Source organism: Asterias rubens, chromosome 2 (genome assembly GCF_902459465.1).
Source record: "Asterias rubens chromosome 2, eAstRub1.3, whole genome shotgun sequence".
NCBI classification, from domain to species: domain Eukaryota; kingdom Metazoa; phylum Echinodermata; class Asteroidea; order Forcipulatida; family Asteriidae; genus Asterias; species Asterias rubens.
In genome coordinates, this window is record NC_047063.1 from 18,130,470 (window position 1) to 18,150,668 (window position 20,199).

Sequence of the window (20,199 nt, forward strand, 5' to 3'; positions counted from 1 at the left end):
AAAAACATGATTCGCGCGCGCGCATACCGCTGGGCAAAACCTTTATGTTTTGGCAGCCAGCTAGAAAGTCTTTTTGCCCGGCGAAACATGACGTGTACAGTGTTTTGTCAACAGAGGGTGGTTTGAATGTAAACATAGGTCACATCGTCTATATATTGATTGTTATTGTAGGGTAAGAGAAGTGCAAGACTTGTAATGCGCATGTATCCACCCTGCTGGGTGTTCAAGGCGCAGTAAAAACCAAAAAACAAAAAAAACAAAGAAAAACAGACACAACAAAATTAGTCCTTGAAAACCTGTGACTTAAGATAATTTTTGAGAACAGATTTGAATGTTGTGGTACAAAGACAAGATCTAAGATTAAGTGGCAGAGGGTTCCAGATGTGTGGCGCGGCTGAAGAAAAAGACCTGTCACCCCATGAACGCGAGACTTGGGTTTAATGAGAAGAAGCATGGAACTTGATCGAAGATTCTTTGATGGATTCCATCTGATAACAAGTTTCCACCTGACTTCATTCTGTAAAACTAATGTACTTGTATGCATGTGTTTCAAAGGACTCTGCTAGGGCATGCCATTACAATTTTTTGAAAACTAGGTACCGAGCTTCAAGTGAATCATGAGATAAGTGTGTTAAGATGTGCCTTATTAAAGAGATTTTGTATTTTTTTCTGAAATAATAATGAATGTATTCAAGTATACTGTACTATTTTTTGTAAATAAATTGACAACCAATTATGATAAAATGAGATCATATCAAGTATTCACTATGATGATATTCACTTGCTGAATTAGGGAATACATGTATTTGTTTATTGAAGTTTATTTATTTCAATTTTTATTTTATCTGAAGCAGATGAATTATTTCTAATCTTGATTGTCAGTTCCACATTGTCACATTAATTAAGTGCCATTGTTGCCAAGATATGACTTTGTTTTCTTTTAAATGGATCTGTGTGTGTGTGTATTGAGGTCCTCTTTATTTGGGTCCTTCAATTAACTTTTAATAAGAGCCTTTGGGTGGGGTGGGGGGGGGGGCGTTGAGATTTCTTGCGGATGAATCAGGGATGAATATACAAACCAAACAGTTATAATTACCCTCTTTTGAGTGGAAAATGAGTTTGTTGCCTTATATGAAACCAATGAACTAACTATGTTTGCGTTTGTTTCATAATTTCTTATTGAGTATTTTTAATATCCCTGTAGTCTTGATATCGACTGGCTCGGGGGGGGGGGGGGGGGGGAACTGGGCAAGTCTATGATTCTTTGTTTGTTTATACCCAGATGTTTGTTTGAGATACATGTAGTTATCTCTTCTGCTTGAATTCCTGTTGTGTATTCATTGACTACCTTCCTCCATATTGTTTGGTTTTTGCCCTTAGACTGATGTGCAGTAGGCATTGTACACGTCAGTCCCAAGTCCTGTTAACAAAACCCACAGGCATATTACTTGGGTAGGACATGGACTACCTCCATGGGTAGGATATATCTGTGGATTTCTTGGAAAGTACCAAAATACAGTGCTTACCACATATCGGTGTATTTTAAAAGAAGGGTAAACATCAAATATTATTCTTTATCCCTGATGCAAAATTGCATCTTTCAAAGCGTCAATCAAGACTTGTATGATAAATAATCAAGAAAGACTAAATATTTACCAAAATAACTTTCAATTCATGGAAATAAATGAATGACTGAGAATTTCATATCAACTGATGGCAGTCAATAAACTTTTTTGATGGGCCAGTAACCCAAAGTGAAATAAAGTTTTTTCTTTTTTGTTTTTTGTTTTGCAATTCATGTGTGATGGTGTCGGTGAATGCTTACCATCGGAGGTCATGTATTTTGTTAGTGTTACCTTTTTGAAAACAATGCATTTCAAAGACGAGTATTCCTTACAGAAATACGCTTGACAAAAAACACTCATGTCCACACACCAAGTAAAATATATCTCAAAGCTTGCTGTTCAATTTATTTATTATTAAATGACTTGAAATTTCACAAAAGATTTTAATGCAAGAAACAGAACGATTCCACAATGGAATGTGTTTGAGATAACTTTCAAGCAACAAGGGTTTAGTCTTGAGAGTTAAAGGAGCTTCAGTTTCATGCAAGCAAAACAACAAATCAGAATTATGGACCGTTTTATTAAGGTGAACTAAACTAAAATGAACTTACAAGCTTTGTGGATTTGGTTTGTAAGAAATAATTTGTAGTCTTGATAGACCCCTTTGCATAGACCGCCATCGCTAAGGTCAAACAATGGAAACGTGCATTGCACAACTCTCAGCCAATAGGTCTTTCTTTGACCTCAGTGAGGGCACTTGTTTGAGCTTGTGACGTCATTCACAAGGGGTCTATACCCCAGGTACAACCCATCTCGAAATGAGTAAAGTTTGGCCGAGGTAAACAAAATATCTCTGGCGCGTAATATTAATATCATCACTAATATTTTCCCCTGTTCATCAAGACTTTAGCATTCTTGAAACCATCTCAACTTCTCTAGAGTACCCATACACCTGGGTGTTGAGAAGAAATTATAGTTAAATGTTTTCGCTAAAGGACACATTATGTCAGGACCAGGGGCCAATTTCATAGAGCTGCTTAAGCAAAACAAAATGGTTAAGCACGAAAATAGCTGGCTTATTTTACACATGTTACAGGCCAAAACTTCATGTGATATTCTTTGCTTGTGACTGGTGTTTAGCTGTTGTTTACTTGGCATAACAATTGGGTGGAGTCTTGGCCGGTTATCTGATTTTACAAAGCATAGATTTTTTTGCTTAAGCAGAATTTTGTGCTTAAGCAGCTCTATGAAATTGGGCCCTGGACTCAAACCCACACTTTGTTGACTAAAAAAGCGATTCCACAAAGCACTTAGATTCATCATAAGATGAGTTGTCATTATCACCATAGAGATTTGTATTGTGACATCACAGTTTGCTTAACAATAGAATTGATACACAACTTCAGATTAATTTGTGAAATCGACCCAGAACTTATGTTCGCTGCACTAGACTGCTCAAACATGACACACCTATAACTGGTAGTTATGGAAATTTATCAACACTTTTTGGTTATCTCGTTTCTACCATCCAAGTTATTGAAAAGAATTAATAATAATAATAATAATAATAAGACTTGTAATGCGCACATATCCACCCTGCTGGGTGTTCAAGGCGCAGTTTGTTATACTGCTGGTAGATTTGTTCAACTCCCTAAGGTAACTGCAATTCCAGCAAACAAGGAACTTAAATTACCGCCAAGAAGCAGGGGCACTGATTATTCACCCTGCCCAATAGTCATCTACTGTACAGTTACTCTTATCATTCACCTGAGTAGTACACTGTGTATATGGTATGGTACCCAGACTACTCTCAAAAACAAAAGAGTGAGAGTAGTCTCACAACATACTGGAGAATAAATATCAAACAATATTCCATTGCGCCATTTTTTTTGTAAATGTTCCTTAAAAGATAACACCGCATTTTTAGTGTGGTACAAATGAAAGCCTATTTTCTCTTTACATAAATAATATGTGAAGTTAACATAATAAAAACGAGGGAAGAAAAAAGGTTTAGTCTATAAGCCGTCACCAACATACCAATCCTAGATGATTATATTGTTTCTTGGCACAGCAAACCAGTCTACTCTTTGGCAATGCATTGTCAGCATGTCACCAACAATTCAATACCAGACACAGTGTAAAAACTAATGAAAAATACATGAACATGGAGTTAAATTTCAAATTTGTTCTGACAAAATTATGAGCAGAAATTACTTTTACTTTGTTTAGAAGTCTTAACCGGTAGCCATCTTGGTCGGTCTGACACACAAGTCAATGCAAGTGAAACAGAGGCAAGGTGTCTTATTGAGGCCTGGGCCCAATTTCAAAGACAATTTAGCATACAAATTTTGTGATTAGCAACAATTAGCAGGATATCAGTCAGAAATGGTGCAAGTGACATGGTATTTTGGTTGGTAACCATAGTCTGGTAAGCATAATTTTGTTGTGCTTAGCTACTTTTTGTGCTTGAACAGCTCTATGAAACTGGGCCCTGACATGGAAGCCACAGAGGCCGTCGCCTCTTTTGCCCTGGTCTTGGCCTTGGAGGCCTTCAAAAATTCCCCAAAAGCTACCACACACAATCAGACAAAACAAAATTGGTAGCGCCCTCTATTGACACCGCAGCAATGACGCGCAGTGCTCAACAATTGCACGCCCGGATTGGTGTTCAGATCACGTGTACAAAAAAATTCAAGCCCAAGCCCAAACTGTGGTGTAAAAAATGCCTGTATATCCCAAATCAGCGTAGTTTGGATACAAATGGCCATTGTAGTTGAGCAAATCCTTCTGCTTGATTTTGATGGATTCAGAATGGCAAGGATCAAGTGGTAACCCCTCATCAATCCGTCTACAAGATATCAGGCAATATTAAGGTTTACAAATCTTTGTTTGTTAAGAAAACATACTTTTTAATCTAACACTTAATTTCGCTGTGTTGCTTCTGGTTTCACAACACAACGTTTTTTCTACTTTTGAAAATAATTATTTATACACTTAAAGTTCTGAAATTGAAATTAAATAAAACAAAAATCACTTAATCTATTTAAAGAAGTTACATGTATTTAATTTACACACTAGTATCACATAAATTCTTGTAGTTTTCCCCCAAAACTGATTACAAGTTTTCTTGACCATTAATTTAACAATCTGCCCAGCACGTAATGTATAAGGAATTTCGTAAAATGAAATCAAGAGAGTTATCCAAAATAACATGATGTTTTTGATAAGCAATAAGCAATTTACAATACAGTGCGTCCTCTATAAGTTTACACCAGTGAGACCAGTTCCCCAAAAGCAATCACACAATCCAGTTCAAACAGGCATTTTGGGACCTTAAAGGCCCGGTTACACAGGCCTCGATAACGAAAACAAAAATGAGAATGTTAAAAATGCACGCCCTCAATTGGTTGAATCAGCGTGGCCGTATTCTGCATGGAGCTATTCAACCAATAGATTGCGTTCTCTTTGCGTCATTAGCGTTATCGTTTTCGCTGCAGTATGACTCAGCCTTAACACAGCTGTCTTGAATGCGACAAACATTCACAAGCCTCGTAAAAAACACCACCTTATGTCAGAAACAGAGAAATTCTTACTTCTGCAAGACGACTAAAATATTGTCACATTTTGCCATGATGCACTTTGAAAATGGCCAAAACCGTCCCGGCCAAACTGGAGAGGGCACACTGTATTGCAAATCGCCTTTTATTAGAACTACAAAAAAAAATCCACCAAAATTGTTTTCCCCTAGTTGCGTTAAATGTTCATGGCAAAACCAAGGAATCTCAAAAACTATGTGTAACCATAAACATGGCAATTGTTTCCCCAACAATTGTCAACGAAAATGTAATTCTTTGCTACAAAACACGAGGTCTCACATAACAAAAATGTTTCCAAATAAGAAGCCATTGTTTTCTAACCAAAATGCAGGGCTGGGTTTGATCGGTGAAATTAGCGTAAATAATCACAAGAATGTTAGTGGTATTATACAGGATTGGTAGAGCCGACAACTAGGCGCAGACAGTGTTCTTGTTTAGTGTATTCATTACAATATACATCAAATAACAAACCTGTGAAAATGTTGTCTCTGTCAATTATTTTGATAAATACGTCGCCAGAAAGTTATTTTGTTTTCTCTGAGGTTAAGAACAGTGTCTGCTTGAATGTTTCTTACGCTCCATCAATAAGGAGGTTGTACCCATCTTGGCTGTTCCGCAGTTCTATTTTTTGTCTCACCGACTCCCTTCATGACAAGGGTTCTTTCCCCCCCCCCCAAGGTGATGGCCATGATGAACCCCGTCTCCCCTCCCCCTAAGTGGTCCGTGCTAAGCTGCATCTGGGATTTCTCAAAACTGTGGAAGGGAAAAACAAAGTTTTGCATTAAGTCTCATTTATAAAAATTATCAGTTTTTTAATATAGATACTTTCTCTATTTTAGCACCTTTTAAAACTACTTGAAGTATAGTAGTTATGTATATTATGAGCTCATTGGAGTCAAAACAAACGTTTAACATTAATAATCATAATAATAATAATAATATAGAACACTTAGTATAGCGGATTGTGTGAGCATGCTTGTTTGAAAAGGTGAGTGTTTAAGTTTGTCTTGAATGTTGTGATGGATGGAGATGATTTGACAGTCAGTGGGAGTTGGTTCCACACCCGGGCTGATGCTACAGAAAAGGACCTATTGCCCCAAAGAGTGGATGTTCTGGGCTGATGAAGCATCAAGAGCTCATTAGAACGCAGTCCGGTGTGTGCTGAGGTGTATGGGTGGATGAGGTTGATGAGGTACTCTGGCATGAGGTATTGTGACATAAAAGAATAAACAGCCTGCCACTGTTGTTTGTCATTACATGTATATATTGATCTCAATGGGGGGTTAAGTCTGAGTGTTCATAGATACCATCATATCACGGAAGTTTCTCGGCTGTCGATCTGCGCCAAGGTTCTACCAATCATGTTGAGTTTCTACACAATTTGCTCAGTCGACAAAAAAACGCATCCCAGAACTAATTTTAGGAGCACCTATATTGTCCTCCATTGTAAAGTCAGGGTTTCATTATGGCAACAATATATTCTAAGGAAAACGATTATTTTAATAAGCTCTTAAAAAAAGCGATTTGAAGTGGTTAATAGTAGTTGATAGGGAGTAGAGTCCTTGTGATCTGTGCCAAATAAGTATGGTTTTTATAATTTGTGTTATTACCAATATGAATTTTAAAAAAAGAAAAGAAAAAAAACGGTTTGTGAGAGAAATATAAAAACAAAAACCAGATATTTGTTGGAACTTACACTCTTAAGGAACTCTTGGGCCACTATACGGGCCCTGGCATTGACGCTCAATTTCATCTCGCTGATTTCTTTGTCAATGTCTTCCATAAACTGGATAACAAAGTCTACTAACTTATCCTTAAACATCTGCTCTGTGTGGAAGTTGGTTATGAGGAAGCTAATGTCGTAGCCCTGGGTAGGAGGTTGAAAAAGATTTAGAGTCAGTAACAAACAGGAGTCAACTTTAGTAAGCGTTTAATCACAAAAACTTGCTTAGCACACAAAAAATGTTAATTAAAAATATTATAATTTATGGTTTTTTTTTCTTCATAAAAACAACATTAAAAAGGAATGAACAGTATGTCAATGGATGGGTTGAATGCACTGGTACAATAAAACAGGTTTTTTTTTAAAGTAGCTAAAATGTTAACACAAGATACAATGTAGGTAATGAGCAAGAATTAAAACAATCAAAACACCAAACAATCAACCAGCACTAAACCAAAAAAGAAAGAGACAATAATAGTGTAGCAACCAAAATACCACAATTGTACACCCCACTCATTTCTTGCTTAGCAAAACAATTTGCTTAAAAACTTCACAAAAGCTGTCTTGCAGAAATTACTACGTAGAAAAAATGGGTGGTGAACCAGTCGTAACAGGTGTCAGTGAATTTTGGCTGGGGGATGCTATTTCTTCTAAGCAAGAATTGTCTGTGCTTCGTAATTTTTTTGCTATGAAATTGGGCTGCACTCCTAATTTCATAAAACTTTTAAGCGTTCAAAATGAGTTACTCTCCAAAATGGCGCAACCAAAATGATTGTGATTGTGATTTTCCCGGTCTGGGAGGGCACATTTTTTGTTATGACACTTTTTTGACCCTTGCCCTCCCCTGGACGGACTGTGCTTGATTTATTTGTACTGTCCGAAGAATTAAAATATAAATATAACATATCAGGGGAAATGGGTACAACAGACTAAGACCATACCCAACCGGTGGCAACAGCTAGGGCCTTGAACTCTACGTCACCATGCATTGAATTATTCTCTTTGGCAACTTTAGGACCTGTGGTCCAGTGTAGAATTAAAGCCCTGCCTAATCTTTACCCTCTTATTCCAGAGAATATTAAGTGACTAATCTGTCCCCTCAGTCAAACCTTAAAGACTACTCACCTCCACTGGTTTCCTCCTAAGTATGAAGAAGTTTTCTGCCCTAAGCATCATGAAACGCATAAACTTGTGACATAGAATCTTCTCTATTTCATCAGCCTGTCAAGAAAAACAAGTCATGAATTCAATAAATTGCTAAAGGGTGAGCTTCTCGCAGATTATTTATTTATATTAGAAACTCTACCCTAAAAAATAAAGACACTGCCCTACATGTATTGAAAGTTTTTAAGATGTCCAGTCTCAAAAGGATACTGGGGTGTCCAGAAGAAAAAAAGAAAGGGAATGAGACCATGAAGACAAAAGCTAAACATAGTTCAGACCATCACATGCCTGGAAGTTCCTTTTTGATAACTTGCCCTAGCAACTTGGAGCAAGTTTCGAGTGTGCACAATGGTTAACTAAAGGTTGACCATTTGCACTCGAACCCAGGCTGGTCGACCATTGGTTGACTAGTATGGTCGACCATTTGGAACCAGCCTCATGACCATGGTTTCGTCACTGGTCTCAACAGCATGTTCCATTCTAACACGTGTCAAACGCAGAGGGGAACCAGTGACACCGTAGCAAAAAGGCGGAAAGGTTGACTAGACTTCCAATTGAGTCGTTCAAGTGAGTGCGCATGTGTACGTTGCTGGTCAGTAGTCAACCACGGGTCGACTATTTGTGCCCACTCGAACTTGCTCTTGGTTGAAGGTGCAATCAGAGAATAATGTGCAAAAAAAGCCAAACAGACTTAGAACATGGGAACACAAGCAAACCAAAAAGAAAATCACACAACTGTTTCACTGATACTATTACTCACCTCTTTTGAGTTTCTATTAGATTCTAACATTGATGTATTCACAAACATTCGATCAAACAATTTTGATGAAATATGACGTAACTTACTTGCTTGATGCTGATGCTTATTCGGATGGAGTTAATGGAACCCTCTATTAGAACCTTCTCTTTTTCATTGCGGCTGACTATGACTGGCATTAACAGAAGCTCCTTTCCACTCCTGAAAAATGAATCAGTTACATTCACCAATTAAAATAACAATAGTGATAATAATAACTCGGTTTCATAAAGCTTAGTTACATTCACCAATTAAAATAATGTTAATTATAAAAAATAGTTTGGTTGTATATTGTGCTTTTTATCTCAGTATTTTTGTGAATAATAACTATTTTTTATATCGTGCTTTATTAACGAGCATCTCATCAAAACATTTGACATTATTTATTCATTTCCAGGTTTTTTTAGTTGCTTGAATAGCAAGGCCCATTTATGTTGCACAATGTTAGAGTTTACAAGGTGCTGCGACACATTCAGAAGCCACTTCCAGAAACACAGGGGAAAACCCCTTCTCTTAGCAATAAGGGTAATTGAGTTATTGTACATGCATTACACAACACACGGAACCTGCGGCTTTACATCCCATCCGATATTTCAAAATTAAAATTGTTATTCAAAAAGTTCTAAAAGTTTCTGCACAATTATGCTGCAGGCGGGCACAGAAAGGTTATTATAAAGTGATGTGGTTAACTCTCTATAATAGTGGTTTAAATTAATGTCAAACATGTGTCATTCCTACATGTATAAGTCAACACTGAAAATAAATAATTGATTTTAAGGCACTTGACACTATTGGTAATTACTCAAAATAATTGTTAGCATATTTGGTAACATGCAATGGAGAGCTGTTGATAATATATAACATTGTGAGAAACGGCTCCCTCTAAAGTAACGTAGTTTTCAACAAAGAAGTAATTTTCCATTTAAAATTGATTACGAGACCTCAGAATTAGATTTTGAGGTCTCTAAATCAAGTTTCTGAAAGTACACAACTTTGTGTGACAAGGGCGTTTTTTCTTCCACTTTTCTCTCAAAAATTTGATGACCAATTGAGTTCAAATTTTCACAGGTATGTTATTTTATGTACATATTGAGATACACCAAGTGCGAAGACTGGTCTTAGTGTCCAGTGTCTTTAAGGGGCAGGAGGGAAGGTGTGGGTAGGTTTTGGAGCTTCATAGGTGACTACTCTATATTCAAACACCCCTGTGTTCCAACAACCCTACATGTATGCCCCCCTTCTGATAATTTATACGCTAAGGTTAGGGTTAGAGAAATACACTAGGGTGTCAGAACATACATGTACATGTAGGTATCGAAACACAGGGATGTTGGAACATACGGGTGCTACCATTTATACAGGAAAATATTTGACTCTAAGCTTATTTGACTCACCTTACTTCTACCTCTGGTTTGTTGTGTCTTTCTACAACCTGAGATGAGAAGTTCTCAAGGCACATGGAGGCTTGTAAGGTTGCCCTGACGGCCTGTAAGTAGGGCCTCAATGTGGCGGCCTGTGAATGATAATCACAATAAAAACTTTATAAAACCACCAAACAAAAGAACCCAATTCATAGAGCTGCTTTCAGATAATAAAAAAAGAAGCTGAGCACAATAAAAATTACGCTTATTTGTTGTTTATTTGTGTACTTATCTATATATTTATTTATTCAATTACTTATAGATTCAGTTATTAAATCTGGTTGTGAAGCTATGAATTCTTGGTTCTCACAAAAATTTCAGATGTGCGAGGAAAACCCAAAAGAATTATTCCTGGGAAAACCTAAGCAATCAAGTGAGGACTGAAAACCACATCCATGCAGTGCCCTTAGCTCGGGGTCCTAGAGATGGAAGGCGAGGAAAGAAACCACTATGCCAACCCGACTGTCCTGATGATGCTAACCCGACCGAATCTGCTACAAGATTAAGGTTAACAGCAAAAATACTCGTACTGTGTCACATGCAACTTCTTCGACTGGTTGGTATCCTGAAATTGGCCTTAGTGGTTTCACCACAATAATCTAATGGGAGACTTTCTGGGACGATAGAGGGCAGCAGACTTACCGGGTAAATCCATTGTTCTCAGAATTATGCGCATGTTCAGAACTACGTAAACAATGGAAATTTACCCGGTATGTCTGCTGCCACCTAGTGTTGGGAAGTCTCCTATTGGGTGCGCCATTTTGAGAGTCAACGCATGCAAGTTTCTCCAGAAGACGAGCAGAGTACACTGTTTAAAACATCTTTCAAAAGAGATTTTACTCATGGTTGTACCTGCAATTTTACTATTCATATTATATTTAAAGTTACTCGCATGCAAGTTGGTCAAACGGAAGTGTCCTTTCTTTGCATTTTTCAGAGCTGCCAACATAAAATTTGCATCTTGCAATTAAAGAGATTTCGTACAACAATCAAGGAGATATTTAGAATTACATTCAACATAATGGGGAAAAAGTTTTCATATAAATCAGAGAGATTTTGTTCATAAAGGCGTGGAGCGAGTGGTTTGTTTTCCGGGAATCTTTGGTAGCATCAGGGAGAGTTGGCAGAGGTCTGATATTGTGTTGATCCAAGACGGAATTATTAGATTTTTTTTATGGGTCTGACTTTAAATCTGCCTGTTCATTTTTCACTGCACGGTTATTACTGGTGGTTGTTATTTCCTGCTTAGGAGTGACCTTAAGGTGGTTGTGGGCATTTAAAGATGCTTTAGGCTAATACCATTATGTAACTCTCTGTGGCAGGATTAAATGTCATGTACGTGTATGTATGCAACAAATAACAGAGACTAGTCGAAAAAGCCCCTTTCATACTAGAGCAATTAAGCAAGGGTCCCTTGCTAAATTGTAGCATGGTTGTAAAAATTTACAAAATGTACCTCTTGTGAAAGGACGACAATTTGTGCTATGTCCAAGGTCCCTGATAAAATCTTGTCAAATATCTTGCTACATTTTACAACCGTGCTTAAATTAAGCAAGGGACCCTTGTTGAATTTCTGTCGTGTAAATAGGGCTTAAGGCTGTCTCTGTCCATTCAATATCCTTGGAAAGGAATCCCCCCCCCCAAAAAAAAAGGGGGGTGGGGGCAACATTAGTTACAGCCTGAACACACCCTCAGGAGGGGTGGGGGCAACATTAGTTACAGCCTGAACACACCCTCAGGACCCTTACGGTAAACTGAATGTTTGTTTTAATTACATTCATGGGCTGTTAAAGCATCAAGGAAATGGCCAGCCAAAATCACTTGATCATTTCACTATACACCCCATGTACATACAAAGCACACTCAATTGAAGACGCTATGATCGTTGTGTTGCTGTTGTTGCTTAATTGCTCTTCTTTTCTTTTTTGAAGATGTTCCTACACATAAGTTATTGGAGAAAGAAGGACCCTCTACTAAAATGGATGGGTTCCAACAATAATAGAAAAAGAGATTTTTAATGAAACTTGTAGTTTTAAAGCAGGGAAATATTTGTTGTAGTTTTGAAGCATGATGTACTGTATACATACAAACCCGTCCAGCCTTATGCTTAAATAGCCTTTTGTAATGTAGCCCACCAGGCTTGTAAACTGTTCATTTTAGTTGTTGTCCACCAAAAGTTTTAGTAGCCCAATTTTTTTACATATTGTCATAAAAATACATGTATCTTCTGATGTGTTAATGGTAGTGATCAAAATTGAATGGTCTAATGAAGTTATATTGACTATATTCACAAATTAACTAACACAAATAACAATTGCTATATTAGTCACATGTATTTATACAAAATGATGAAATTGAGCTTTTTAAAGTAGCAAGTTGCACATTTTTCAGTTGCCCACATGGCAACTTGGAAAGTGTTGTTTTACAGGCCCACTTTTAGGCCTTGAACTTCTCTCTTGAACGGGCACAGCAATTTCCCTCTAATAAGGGGCACCCCTATGAAGATAAAGTTTGTAAATTGAAACCTTGCAGAGGGCACCATGGCAATTGCCGTATAGGTGCCATGGGTTATTTTGGGGCCTGCACTTTAAAACAGTAGTTTTTACTTGACAATACATGCTAGGCTAGTGTTGAGGAAAAGACCTGCCCTTTAATAATCAAGTGCTTTCTATTTGAACATGTCTGATTTCCTCATAAAGAATTTCCTGCCAACAAAAACAAAACTTGTTTGTTTTGAAGAAGTCCATTTCCCCTCAACGGTTTATTCCATAGCAATGACATTAACATTTTCATGATAGTTTTGATTTATTCAAAGTAAAATAAGCAGGCTAGTTTTATTGCGTATTTCTACATTATTGATTTAAACAACTGAATGGTTCCAAAAACCAAAGGATTATTTTGTCATTAAAAGAGCTAGATAACCACTTTATTTTTGTATTTAAAAACACAAGTAATACCAAATAAAGACAAGTTGATGTCTTGACTATGTTTTAGTAAACCTGGTTCTCGGTTTAAAGTATAGCGTCCTCTTTGAAGCTTATACACAGGATACACAAGTATCCAACATAAGATTTTAACTGAACATGCGTCTGCAATAAAGTACATTAATATTATTTGGATCATATTCACTGCTCGACACTGACAGACAAAGCAGTAAAAGAATACCCCTTTTAAAGGTAGGGTCTTACTTTGGTCATGAACTCGAGTCCTCAAAAAGAAATTGTTTATTTATTATCTAAAAGCCTACTTGTACTTGTTAGGCCTACAATTTACAAAGATGGTAATGGTCGTATACATGCCTTCTATTGATTAGAAATCAATCAAAGTATGTCGAAAAATTTGTAACGCCAAAGATTGCCTGCAATTGACTTTAATGCTGCCCTCGATACAGTCATAGATGCAGTATTCTAACTAAGCGTGGATACATGTAGATTCAATGTTCTTGATTAAAATACCAGTGCAGTGGCAGGTTTACTTTTTAGCAGTTTTCTTTCAAGTACATGTACTATTTTGATATGAACTGCCCTATTACTATTTAACTAAAACTTTCAAAGAGACACAGCTGGCTTTTAATTTTTGATAATTTTGCCTGTAAAATAGTGCTCAATGGACCTTATTTAATATTAAATTAATAAGCCCTGGTTAATTTCATATTCAAAGCTCAAGTTTTAAAGACAACAAACTCAAAAGGCATGAAAGTAGATGATTCGAACTGCCTCTAGCTGCCGGGCAACCCTCGGTAGTCTAGTTGTGGTAAGACACTGCTCTGGAATTGCAAGGGTCGTGGGTTCGAATCCCACCTGAGTAACATGCCTGTGATATTTTTTCACAGGACTCGGGAACGTGCTGAGTATACAGTGCTAACACAAATCGGTGTAGGGAAAAAGATTTTTTTTTTTTTTTTGAACATCTCTTTGTTGTCAGGGCTGACACTTCATGGAGGCAACAAAGGCAACTGCCTAAATTGCCCCTGCAGGTCACTGCCTTGGTGCCCTTCAAATTCTCCACCAGTAGAAATTAACAATGTCCTCAGTCATAGGGTGCCCTTTACTATGCCTTGGTGCCCTTGCCCTTTCAAAAACGAAGCAAACAGGCCTGTGTTTATGGTGTGAGTATGGTATATTGAGCAAGAATAGTTATTTGACAAATATGTAAACTCCTTCATGTTAAATTCATAGACCTTCTCGCGATTCTAGCCTGGTCGATTTTGCTGAATTGCCAAATTCCAAAACAAAGGCACTGCGTGGAGGAAGATTTAGCCCCTCTTTCCGTCCCACTATACAATAGAATGCCTTTTGGCCAACCAGCAAAATTAGCCAGGTGGATTGTTGATAGGCCTAAGGCTATGTTTCAACAACAATTCCAACCCAAACATTAAAAAGGAAATGAAGAAACCCAATAACTTATTAATCTAGTCTCTAAGAACAATTTGTTCCAATGAACATGAGTTTTGCTATGGGATTAAATTCATTCCTCTTAATGATGTTAACGTAGGAATAACTTTGCATTGAATCATTGTGTTGAATTGTGAATACAAATTTTTGGAAGTGGCAGAATCTATACGGAAAAGGTATTGAAAGAATCCAGATTCCAGAGGGCAGATCTGGAAAAGAATCCAGATCCCTGAAAAGAATCTGGTTTTTTTTTGCACAGTGAGTTACTGATTGATACTTCTGTTATTTGTAAGAAAACACAATAATTTTTAAAGTAAGGCTTAGGCAATCCTAAGCGGTGAGCAAAGACTAAAGATGGGGTCTGTATTTAATTATTGTTCAACAAGAGTTGAAACTTGAATTGAAGTTGAGTAAATTCAATTGTGTTAAAAAATTAAGTTGGTCATGGTTGGAGTTTTCTCCTCAAAATTCAGCCACAAAATAATTGACGAATACCCAACTATATACCTCAACATCTCATCATACAAGAACAATTGTTATCATTTCCACAAAACCAAGAATTATAATGATTTTTCTTACCATGTTTAGACTTCCTTACAATGCGGAAACGCCCTGCACTAGAGTTTGCATGCACGTCAGTAGGCAATAATTGGACCACACTGGTACCCAAGCCAGCAGTGAGCGGCTTAGCAGTATCAAGGTAACGGAGCCAGTCTAAAAAGTTGGAGAACCAGTGCGGCGGACAGACAATAGCGCCACCACGAGGCCGGAAATACACCTGTTGGTCTACGTGTGTGGAATACATCCATAGAGCTATATAAAAGTACAGCTCTATGAATACATCTCAAAATCGGGGGGGGGGGGGGGGGGGGTCTGCTTCCCCCCTTCTTCTTCTTCTTCTTCTTCTTCTTCAAAGCAGTGTTTGAGTGATAAGTGTCTGCTTTTTAATTAAACATGATTACAAATTAATCTTGTTGGGAAAAAGAAACTGGTGTGAACTATTTTGTTTACCCCTGTGCCTCGAGAAAAAAAAACTCTTAAAATTTCTTGCTCCCGCAAAACTAGGAATTTCCAAACACTAACATTAAAAAGGCTTTGAAACTTAACACAAAAATACAAGCCCTGCATTCTCATGTGCATAGACGATACATCAGTTCATTGGTTTGGGTAATAATATTTGCTGAGACAGAAGACAAAAAATTTCCAGCTCACATAACCTGCTTGTTTGTTTGTGTTTAAAGTACTTTTTGTAGGACAACAAAAACAATGTCCACAGATTTATTTGAAGATAATGATAGTAGAAAGCTTCCCTAAAAATATTACCTGCTGAGGTGCTGTAGTTTTTGAGAAATGAGTAAAGCAATGTCATGACATTGTTTTACTCATTGTTCAAAAACTACAGCACTTCAGCAACTAATATTTAAAGGTACGCTTTCTACTATCATTATCTTCAAAAGGTTTAAGTTTAATGTAAATTAAACATTGTGTTTTGTGTTACAAACAGTACCCAAATCCTTTAAGAAAAACGATCAAAAACTTTGGTAGACTTTTGTGTTTCTTTCTTAATTCACATGATGGTTTGCTTATCAAAACTGCATTTGCATAAAAAGTTGTGCAAAATATAGTTAAGATTCAAACATAGGTTAGAAAATAGTCACAGATTCGATATTTTGTCTCCACGATATGTCAGTCATCATTATTGTACCTGAATGCGTGGGTTTTCCCATACTCTGTGGGTGTTTTCCTCCCACTACAAATAAAACTTCCTATTAATTGTATTTCCATTATCCCACCCGTCCGTATTCCCTCCCTTGTCTGTGACTACATCTTGTCAGTTTCATAAAGCTTGTTAGTATTAAAACTTGCCAAGCACAGACAAATATCGCTTACGCACTCCTTTTTTGCTTAGCAAAGAAATTTGCCAAGCAGTACCCTATTTTATAAAATTGGGCCAGGCATGTGATTTTCATAATATTTATGTCCGCCTGTCTACGGTACGCGCCATAGACCTTATCGCAAATACCAATGCGCAAGCGCAGACTGTTGAATGAGGTGCATTGTGGGATATATATGGATCAAATTTTGATACCAGCAAGACCACAATGCACCCAATTCCAAGCTTTACGCGCGCGCCCCGATATTTGCGAAAGGTCTATGAAAATTATGTAGTGCGCCCTCTTGTGAAAGATAATGCCACCTTTCCAGCGGGAGCACCGTCAGACAAGAAAAGGAGACGAAGCCGAATCCAAAGCCGAAGCCGTGGTTTCGAGCAAAATACGAGTAATGCATAGACATACAATGAATAAATTGGAAGTCAAACAGAAACCTTACTAAACATTTTATTTTTATGAGAAAAGAATAGGATATAATTATTATATCCGAATTGAAACAGTTCGTTTTCAGGGACAAAAATAAACACAAAACTCAGAAAAATTGTGATGCTTTTCTATTGCCATCTAACGATATTTTTAAGATAAAAAAAAACTGCACTTCTGTAATCTTGTTCAAAATGTGTATAAAAGAGAACAGATGGAGAGTAGACACGACCCCTTTTTGAGTTGGGTAGTTTTAGAGAAAGGGGTAACTTTTTAACGGGCTTTTTAACACAGACAAATGAATCTGAAAAAAAACCTCAGGCATATGAGCCTTTCTAGGGCTTCTGAAAGCACACAACTGCTGTGCAGCAAGGGTTTCCCCCAATTATTTTCAGCAACTATGACCAACTGAGCCAAAACTGTCATTACAAAAAATTACATGTAATGTTTATGCAAGTTGTTAACACCAAGTGAAGATATTGGTCTTTGACAATTCAAAAAGTCCACAATTCAAAAAGTACACACTGCCCTTAGAATTAAGTCTCAATAAAAGGTGACAATTGTGGGAGTTTGAGTGTTTCTGTCAGCCCCAAGGCGAGATACTTCAGTCAACTTATAGAAAGTTAATGTCCACCGGCCAGGGGAAGAAGGACACAAATGTTGAGACGTTTCACTGACTTGGTTCTGTCTGCCGATCGGAATGCTGCAGCCCGTTACACTGGACTAGGTTTTGTTGGTCCTCTTTTGTAGATCAGTTTGTTCACCACTGTCCTGTTACCAGTTAAAGCCATTGTATCCTTTTGGTAAACAGTATTGCCCAAGGCCCACACTTCGTGTATCACAACTTTTATATCAAAAAACAAACCTCTGAAAATTTAGGCTCAATCGGTCATCGGAGTCGGGAGAAAATAACGGGGAAACCCACCCTTGTATCCGCGCGTTTCGCCGTGTCATGACATGATTGTGTTTAAAATAAATCCGTAATTCTCGCTTTCGAGAATTGATATTGTTTTACTGTTTTCTCAAAAACTAAAGTAGTTCATGGAATAATATTTCAAGAGAAGTCTTTCCCCACTACCTTCTGTAAACCCTGTAAGTTATTTGTAAATCTGTGAACTTTTTTTTCTGTACCGAAAGTGTATAATGGCTTTAACCCGTAACGTCCTTCGACATACCGGCTTTTTTCTATAGTTTGTCCTTCGGTGGTAAAGTTTTGACAACTCTTAAATTGTGTTTTTTCTTTCTGATTTATCGGGTCTGGATCGTCGTTTCTTTCATTGTTAGTCTAGTGAGATGTCTCTTTGGCAACAATACCTTTGGTATTGCAAGTATGATTTTGCAATACCAAGGATAATAGTTTGGTAACCTATAGTCTGGGATGTTACGTATAACTGTTGTTGTGGAAGACTCGATTTTTTTCCAGAGTCGTAATTTCTTTCCAGAAACGTCACAGGAAAATATATATTTGCTGTTGGTAGAACAGATTATAGAAGGTATCAACTGCATTCTCTGGTAAAATTTATACGAGATGCCTAGGGTTCATAAAAACACACGATTGTCCTATATAATACGAATCACCCATCTGCTTTTGTCACTTTCTCTCCTCGTTTACAAAATGGTAATTACATAGAAACGTGAATGGTACACTCGAGAGAAGAGAAGAAAATGAGAACAAACAAAAATCAAAACTATCAACTATATTTCACAAATCATAACTAATACTTATGTGTCATGGATATGACTTAAAGGAACACGTTGCCCTGGATCGGTCGAGTTGGTCTTTGAAAAGCGTTTGTAACCGTTTGTTATAAAATGCATATGGTTAGAAAGATGTTTTAAAAGTAGAATACAATGATCCACACACATTTGCCTCGAAATTGCGTGGTTTTCCTTTTACTTTGCGTACTAACACGGTCGGCCATTTATGGGAGTCAAAAATTTGACTCCCATAAATGGCCGACCGTGTTTGTCGACGAGGTAAAAGGAAAACCACGCAATTTCGAGTGATACTTGTGTGGATCATTAGATTCTACTTTTAAAATATATTTCTAATCATATGCTATTTATAACAAATGAATACAAACGCTTTTCAAAGACCAACTCGACCGATCCAAGGCAACGTGTTCCTTTAATTGGCAAGGCATAGTTATGACTTGTGCTAGTTCATACTCGTATGAGAAACAAAGATATATAATTATGAGTAATACTAATTGCTAACACATAATTATGAGAGGGTCCACTGACCTCCATAGCTTTTATGTTGCCTGTCAATGATGCTACCCCTGGCGACATGTTGCCACTCTCAAACATGAGGCACTTAGAGGCGTTCTTAAAGAAACACAAAGAGGATATTAAAGGAATGTGAGTTATGCAACGAAAACGAACACACAATGACCAGAGAGAATGTTTCTTTCCCTGTCGACATCGCTGCAAAACATGGCTAATTAACAGCATCATGTCAGACACGGCTTCAGTCTGAGAGTTTGTTTGTCTGGATGATTGCTTGTTTGTTTTCTACCTTCAACCAGCTAGTAGTTAAACACTGTATTCTTTTTTTTCTTCTCAGAACTGAGAAGTCTCCCGAATTCCGAAAGGTCTATACTCCGGTGTAGTAGAGTGACGTTATCAAACGAACATACCTGGCAAGTATATATACATACATGGTGTTTACCGCAAACCAAATTACGAATAATGTTTAGATGATCTTCCCGCCAAGGGAACTCGGGAAACTCGGTAAACTCCCAAAAGGATGTAATCAAAATTTACACCAGTGTTAAAAACAACACCAATGAAGTAAGTGTTATTGTAACAACTTTTGATGTAAATGTTGAGTCTTCTTAGTATTCATTACAACACCAATGGGTAATTTGAACACCCATTTTTTTCCCCATATTAACAGCCGTGCAAGTTTTTAGACGCCCCCTTTCTTGAGTACAAAATCACAAAGTGCAATCTCCATGCACAATGTTTACGTTTTTCTCCATTAATTGACTTTGATGTGTACCAATCGCGTGTGCAGGAAGACCATGTTCTTGCCTCTTTTGTATTTTTAGCATAAAACCTTACTTCGTAACGAGCAATGGGGAGTTGTTGATGGTATAAAACATTGTGAGAAACGGCTCCCTCTGAAGTAGTTTTCGAGAAAGAAGTAATTTTCCACGAATTTGATTTCGAGACCTCAGATTTAGAATTTGAGGTCAAGCAATCAAGCATCTGAAAGCACAC

At 37.3% G+C, this 20,199-nt stretch overlaps 1 protein-coding gene across 1 annotated transcript; it reads right to left on the reverse strand.

Annotated features, from left to right (window-relative positions):
• Nucleotides 1-2,813: 2,813 nt before the first annotated feature.
• Nucleotides 2,814-15,335, reverse strand: LOC117306782 (actin-related protein 2/3 complex subunit 4). The gene is made up of 6 exons (XM_033791290.1): nt 15,239-15,335; nt 10,239-10,357; nt 8,895-9,006; nt 8,010-8,105; nt 6,858-7,028; nt 2,814-5,914 (listed from the first exon to the last, which is right to left on the reverse strand). The coding sequence occupies exons 1-6, from the start codon at nt 15,239-15,241 to the stop codon at nt 5,909-5,911; spliced, it is 507 nt and encodes a 168-aa protein (XP_033647181.1). The 5' UTR covers nt 15,242-15,335; the 3' UTR covers nt 2,814-5,908.
• Nucleotides 15,336-20,199: the final 4,864 nt, after the last annotated feature.